Source organism: Arachis ipaensis, chromosome B4, assembly GCF_059453495.1.
Source record: "Arachis ipaensis isolate K30076 ecotype BB chromosome B4, ASM5945349v1, whole genome shotgun sequence".
NCBI lineage: Eukaryota > Viridiplantae > Streptophyta > Magnoliopsida > Fabales > Fabaceae > Arachis > Arachis ipaensis.
The window spans coordinates 88,228,865-88,236,849 of NC_142439.1; the positions used below are offsets into that span (position 1 = coordinate 88,228,865).

The 7,985-nt window shown below is 27.6% G+C and overlaps 1 protein-coding gene across 1 annotated transcript; it reads left to right on the forward strand.

Annotated features, from left to right (window-relative positions):
- The first annotated feature begins 1,105 nt into the window (after nucleotides 1-1,105).
- On the forward strand, nucleotides 1,106-4,039 carry LOC107637858 (uncharacterized). The gene is made up of 2 exons (XM_016341135.3): nucleotides 1,106-1,329; nucleotides 3,545-4,039. Exons 1-2 carry the CDS (start codon nucleotides 1,207-1,209, stop codon nucleotides 3,857-3,859), a joined length of 438 nt encoding a protein of 145 aa, XP_016196621.1. The 5' UTR covers nucleotides 1,106-1,206; the 3' UTR covers nucleotides 3,860-4,039.
- Nucleotides 4,040-7,985: the final 3,946 nt, after the last annotated feature.

Sequence of the window (7,985 nt, forward strand, 5' to 3'; positions counted from 1 at the left end):
GTTGATATGGCTTCTAAAGTTTTTCTACTTCAAAAAAGAATGAAACCATGATTCAACCCGCACATTCTCATATATCTTTTAGCCATTTCATAAAGGACACTTGATTTTTGAGTTGGGACTATTTTTTCCATATATACATATATATAATATGCTATGTACAAAGCACAATAGAGGGAGAGAAAAACTTTTCAAATAGTTGGCTTGTTGAGCATGTTCCTTAATATATTGGAGCCAAAACACACTATTTTTGTATGTGTTTGCATTGCATTTCTGAAGTAAGCTTTTTAGACCTAATAATTCATCAGGAGAGGGAACGTGACCATGAACCATTTTTAAAGTATGGCAATTTAAGACAAATTATTTTTGAGGTGACCAAAGTATAGAATTACTGTTGAGGTCATCTTGCAAATGTTATACGGCCCTTTTCCAGCTTAATTTTACTTAATTTTACTTTATTTAATTTACAAAAGAAAAATGTTTCTTAGTACATCAAAAATCTTGAAAAGAAATGAAGATTATGTAAAATATTTACTTAAGAAATGAAAACTGTGTAAAATATTTACTTTATTTACTAAAGTTAAAATATATATATATATTTTTCACAAAAATTGAAGGACATTTTTGTAAAATGAGTTAAAGATTAAATTATTATAATATCTTAAGGGAGGGGAATAATGTGGAGTATGTATAAAAGATAGAAATGGAAGTGATATTTCTCAACGAAAAAAGATATTTATCATAGTCAAATATAATTCAAACCTCTAATTAATGAAAATTAAATTCTTGATTTTATTCATAATTTCATAAGTCAAATCTATTATTAATATATGTAATTTTTTGAAACATTTTTTTATTAAGTTACGTTTACAATTAATTATATATTTTTTTCATTGAGAGTTAATTGCATTAATTTAAAAGTTGACGTAATTATTGTGTATGATTTGCAGATATTATTTCTTTTAAAACAATAAAAAGTAAGGTGTTCAATGCTATTTTTCTCTCTTTTAAATCTATTGACCTCTTTCACAATTCCATGATTTTTTATCTTCTATATATATAGAGATAGTTATTATATCCCTTCTTGAGAAGCGAACAATGCATGCTTTACCCATAATTCCGTGATTCTCTTGTAGTCTTTCTTTCTTCTCTCATATTCATAGTTTCTTCAGTTATTGCTGTTCTCTTTCTGTGTGTATTATATTCAAAATGAGCGAAGTTCCTGATGGAGACTCTGTCAGCCTTGATATGCTGAAAAAGTTAATGGCTCAATTTGCCGAAAAGAGGGACTGGAACCAGTATCATAGTCCGAGGAACCTTCTTTTGGCTTTGGTATATAACTTCTTTAATTTTTCTGTGTTACAATAATATAAAATCCAAACTATATTGATGCACACATGAACACTGATATACGCGCGCAACCGCAGTTCGTGTGTATATATATAATTTGTAATTTTGTATACACGTGAAGTTTATACAATTCAGATAATATGTCACTCATATTTATATCCATGTTAAAAGATCTTTTTATATTGGGTTATGCTAGGTAACTAACGACTTTCTTAAACAACGGACCTTAAAATTGACCAAATTCAAGTAAAACACACTACATTCCAAAATACTTACCTAAATCCTAATATTAGAATAATCAATCGCACACCTAATAAATTGAAAATTGAACATCCAATATATACATTGTTCACATCCATTGTTCACATTATTTAATATTTTTATTGTTTAATATTTTCATTGTCTACCTGTACTTTTCTATTTATATTCCATGCTCAAATGGTTTATGACACTTAATTATTAATTGAGATTTCGAGTGCATATATGTTTTATTATTTTGTTAAGAATAAAATCATATGATATTTTATTTAAAATAATTTATAATTATTTATATTGAATTTTTATTTAGAATTTAAGATTTATTTTACTTTTTAATTATGTTTAAATTTTACTATTTACTTTTATACATAGACTGCGATTTTTTTTCCAATATATCATGCTTTGTTTAGCCAAAATATTCAAAATAATAAAGAACATAATTACATAATCTTAATTTATTCACTTATATATTGTTTTCTTATCAATTATTTCTATCCCAATATTACTGTATTTAGAGCTTTAAAATATTTTAAATCCGAAACTTTTTCATTTAGACGATGATCTATCACTCAGTTATGTTTTTTGTTCTTTTTGCGACTTTTCTCAAATGAGAGTCAAATTGACTTTAATGGAAAACATATTTCATTTGTTTACACCATACAAATTAAAACATATGATTTTCTATTTTTTTTTTTTTGTCTTTACTTAAATTATGATGTTGATATTACTTGTCTGGAACAGATTACCATAGAAAAAGATTTAATTTGAATTAAATTATTATTACAAATCAAATTTGGAATCATTCATATGTATGAAATTAATTTGGTTATTGTCATTATTTCACATTTTTACCCTCTTTCCTCTTTCTTCCTCAATACAATTAGTTTGAATATTGTCAAATCTTATCAAAAATACAATAAGAAAATGCAACCTAGTATTGATTTTATAAATCAGATTACTTCTGAATCTTTTAAGGTGATGTTTATGGTTCCTTTATTATGGTTTTTAAATTGTTTAACTTTTCTTTTAAAATAATAAATAAAATATTTAAAATAAAAAATAAATTATGTAAAATTTATTAAATACTATTTATTTATCTTTTTTAGTAATGTACGTACAAAGTAATAGAGGGAGTGGATCCTCTCTAGTGGAAAAAAAATTGGATGATATCCAGTGGAAAATCTCACCCTTCAATGCATTCTCTCTCTCATTTATTTCTGGTCCCACTTGAAGAATTGAAGGTGGAAAATTACACTGTATTCTCTCCGGTGACAAAAAAACTGGAGAGGATCCATTTCCAGTAATAGACACCATAGCATTCACCATCTTTTAAATACCAAACACATGATTGGTTTGCATTTAATCATACCACAAGAAATTTGTTGGGCAATGACAAATAGTTTCATGTTATGTTATTAATGGTAGATGTTCTTCCTTGATAAGTCTTCTATCTCCTGCAATATAGCTGGTCCACCCTGAGTTGAATTTGATATAATCTAGATGGATGAGATATATGTAAGACAATGTAGAATACAGAACATGGGTACTTACAAGAAACCCTAATCAGTTGCTCAAGTCGGTTTAGCGATTTTCTCACTTAAGTGGAGTTTTCCATATACCTCCCCTTCTTCTCTAAAATTGGTTCCTATAAGTTTTTGATAACATAGTTACCGTTGTCTATAAATAATCAATTACTAACGCATAATAATCATTTATAAAAAAGGATAATTGTTACATGTAACCGGATTATAACGTTATTATTTTGTATTTCTAATCGATTTATACGTGAATTATGTATGACTTATAACAGACAGATCAAGAAGAGATAACAACTAATCAGAGTTAACCAAAAAGACAAACAAGACTAAAAGATGTGGTCTCTAGATCATTTCCAATTCTTAATTAACTGATTTGTTTGTTTGTATATTATTCTTTGTAGGTGGGTGAAGTTGGTGAATTGGCTGAGATATTTCAGTGGAAAGGTGAAGTCAAGAGGGGACTTCCCAATTGGAAAGAAGAAGAAAAAACACATCTTAGTGAGGAGCTTTCAGATGTGTTACTTTACCTTGTCAGGCTCTCTGATACCTGTGGTATTGATCTTGGAAAAGCTGCTTTGAGAAAGGTTGAACTCAATGCCATAAAATACCCAGTAAAAAGTTATCAAGATGTTTCAACTTCAAGCAAGAAGTATAAACAAATCACTCTTGAAACTCCAACAAGTAATAATGGTGATCGCAATACTGAAAAAGATTGATCATATATTTTTGACTAGGGGATTGTGACATTTGCTTGCAACTTTGTTATGGTCAGTGGCATATTTGGTAGTATAATAATATGTAATGGTTCATGCCATTCCATGTAGAATAAAGTATAGTTGAAATTTGTCTTGGTCGTGTTTATTCTCACATACTTAGTTACTATTTTGTCATAATCAAATCCCCTTGTGAATGTTATATTAGACATGGATGGATAAAGAAACCTATATTTCGATTTAGTTTAAATACATATATAAATAATTATTTTTATATTAATTGTTTCATTGTTTTTTACCAAAAAGTAATTATACTTTAATTTAATTTAATGATTAAGTACTAATGCACATAAAATTGGGTAACAATATATACAAGATAAACATATCTTCAAATGAAACAAAACAAAACTCGTAGAGAATCCAAAAGGGATAAACACTAATATATTGGATTAGAGTGATGCTATGTAAAAATTTTCATTTTTTTGATAAGCAAATGACATACACCTTTTTATTATCTATTATTTTGCTGCATGTTTGGAGTCATTAACATTCTTTTCAAAATTAATTTAAGTTTCTCTCAAATTAAATTCCTACCATTTCTCAATCACATTATTATCCATTAAATACAATAATTCTCTGCAAAAATTATGAAAGTTAAATTAAAAATTTTTAACAACTTCTATTATACAACTTATATTTTACATATAGACTATTAAAAAATAAAAAATAAAATAAAAAATATAAACAAAAATTTTAAAATAATTTTTTAAAAATAATTATTAACTCGTTATATTAAAATCAATAAATAAGCATACATATGAATATTAAATAAAAATATTAAAATAATTAAAATCATAACCTACTAGTACACATATGAGATAATTTAAAGAATAAATAAGACGTATAGTTAAAAATTTGATAATATTAATTATAAAAATTTTTAATTATAGACATCATCATAAGTATAAAATTATGAATATTATGAATACAAATTATGGATGTTATTAATATAAAATTATGGATATTATGTGTATGAGAATTTATAGATGTTATGAGTAAATTTATCAATTGAATAAATTAATTTAAGAATTTGACATTTTTTAAATTCAATTATGATAAAATTTAAAAACATTTGTGTTAACTTTATAATTACTTATGCAATAACTAAAAAATGATACGTGTACGGATATAATATCTAATAAACATGAATTTAATTTTTAGACGTTAGTTGTATGTAATTATGGATGTTATGTATATGAACGTATGAATGTTATGTGTATGAACATAGTAGTACAATATAATTATAAATACACATAAAAACGCAAAAATTAAATAAATCAGTTTATTACCATACTTCATCAAAACTAATGTGTTTTTTCATATTCTCAAAAATTGGTTGACTGACAACAATCTCGTTGGGTGAGTCTGTCTGTTGTTCAAATTCTTCATTAGTACTTTCTATCATAGGTACCGTATTAAGGTCGAATTCAATTGTCATACTATTTGCAATGATAAAGATGACTTCTTGTAAAATTTCTTGTCTTATTCTAAATTTCTAATTGTGCTTGCAATGGTATTAAAGTTGTGAATTTTGAATGAAAATAATTAAATTAACGAAAACAAACCCATATTAGGATAGCTTTCAGGTTTTGCATCTCCATTAAATGATGATAAATAACTTAACAAAAATAAAAAATCAATTACAATTAACTCATTTAATACAAATTATCGATACTGTTCTTTATAATTATTATTAGTCTTTATTATATTCTTAAATATAAAAATTAAATCATAAAAAAAAATATTAAGTATTGATTACAAGAATGCCTATAAGGAATATGATATTATAATTAATGTCATTAATAAATGAGACTGATAAGAATATGATAAGTGGATTGATAGGAGAATGAGATAAAAAATAAAACTGTTATTAAGTTATATAAATGAAGTAAATTATAAAAAATTTTCGTTAATTATGGCTGAAAATTTTTTGTTACCAAATTTTTTTTATTGAATTATTGGGTAGCATTAGAGCAACACGTGCAATAATATTCTCTAAAAGATAAGAAAATTTCAAAAAGGTTAGTACTTAAATATCTCGACAAAATATCCTAAATTTTATGTGATCTAATAATTTAGTTTTAAAATTTTGGCAATACTTAAAACTTAAATATATACAATTAAAAAATATGTAATGTTTTTAAATAATTTAAATCAATTGAGTTGCTATTTACTCATTTAAGCATTGATCAACATGGAGTCTCACTAAAAAATAGCATATTGCTCATTTTCTCAAGTATATAAGTTAATATCTCATCCTACTCATCTATTAAAATTTCTTTTCTTAACGTATCATTCTTCTAATATTTACCATTCAAAATCATTTACATGCACATACCATTAAGAAGACTTTTAATAAAGTTGAAACATGACTAAAATAAAAGTGTGGTAAGATTTGAAAAAAGTGAGCTAAAAGTGTTCAAATTAAGATTTGAAACATGCACATACTTAGGCATGATACAAATTTTTCTTTTTTTTTTCAAATTATTTAATTTATACCTTATATGAATTTATACATATTCTCTTTTCTTTTTTTTCTTTTTCTTCCTTTTTTCTTTTCAAAACACCAATTTTTCATCATTTTTTTCTTTTCTAGTATATAATTCTTTCTCACATTTTGACTATTGCATATCTGATGCCAAGGCATCTTAGGCTAGTTTCACTAGGCTTTTTCTTTTATTTTTAGTTGTTTTATGCATTTTCTTGAGCCTTAAGTAATCATTTTGGGCCAAATAGTCATGCTTGTCTTAAATCATTCAACATGAAGATTTTGATGCAAATTCCATGAGTTTTTAGTTATATTCCTTGAAAGCTATGAATGGAAGAATTCTCATGAATTTTTGCAAGACTTTGATGCAATTGTTTGGATGATTTCAGGGAAGAAGAGGCTAGGCAAGGAAGCAACAAAATCAATAAAGGAAGCTTGAATATCACATGTGGAGTTTAAGTTCCAGTTTAAGCCTAAACTGGAGCTTAAACGCCAGAATCATGAAGGCTAAGAAATGCTGGAATTGAAGTTTAACCTCCAGTTTAACCTTAAACTGGAGGTTAAACGCCAGAATGAAAGTCTCACCAAAGAAGCATTCCACGTTTAACCTCCAGTTTAACCTTAAACTGGAGGTTAAACGCCAGAATGAGAATGCCAATCAGGAAGCAATTCCACGTTTAACCTCCAGTTTAACCTTAAACTGGAGGTTAAACGCCAGAATTGGGAAGTGCACCAGGGAGCCATTTCCACGTTTAAGCTCCAGTTTGACCTTAAACTGGAGCTTAAACGTGTTCGACCAAGTTTTCTCCTCCAGGGTTGCTTTCTCCATTTCCACGTTTAAGCTCCAGTTTGACCTTAAACTGGAGCTTAAACGTGTTCGACCTCCAGGGCTACCTTTTCCATTTCCACGTTTAAGCTTCAGTTTAACCTTAAACTGAAGCTTAAACGTGTTATATGGAACAGCTTGACCATGCCTTCTTCAAACATAAATAACTTGAGCTACAAAACTCCAAATGAGGTGATTCAAAATGCATTGGAAAGAAGACATCTAGAGCTTTCCAAGCATATATGGCATGCATGGTGGATACTAAAAATTAAGGGAGAAAACAGCCCCGTAATGTGCATAGAAGAGCATAGTACCAACATGCAATCAGGCCAGCTAACCTCTTCACCTTCCATGGAGTATAACTCGAGTTGTAGAGATCCAATTGAGGAGCTTCCAGTTGCGTTAGAAAGCTGACATCCATAGCTTTCCAACGAGGTATAATAGTCTATATTTGGCATCAAATTGGCAAGGTTGACAAGAGAACAAAGTGACGACTCAAGAAAGGGGGGTGCAACGTTTGAGTGTAGTTTAATGGATCATTATCCTTTTTGGATCAATTATGTCACTCTACCCTTCAAGCAAGCAAGGCCCATCAACAACACCAAATCAAGGCCACAAGAATCATCTAGAATAGTTTATTTTCATTTGATTGTAATTTGCTTTGAATTTCATTTTCATTTTGTAATTTAGGGAGCCTATTTAAAGGCCTTAGTTTCTGCATTTCAAAAAGGGGGGATTGAAGGGGAATCCAGCCC

Excerpts from the sequence above, each read along its gene's own strand:
- LOC107637858 (XM_016341135.3), top strand. The coding sequence starts at position 1,207 with ATGAGCGAAGTTCCTGATGGAGACTCTGTCAGCCTTGATATGCTGAAA. Across the intron at positions 1,330-3,544 it reads GGAACCTTCTTTTGGCTTTG|GTGGGTGAAGTTGGTGAATT; the intron begins GTATATAACTTC and ends TATTCTTTGTAG.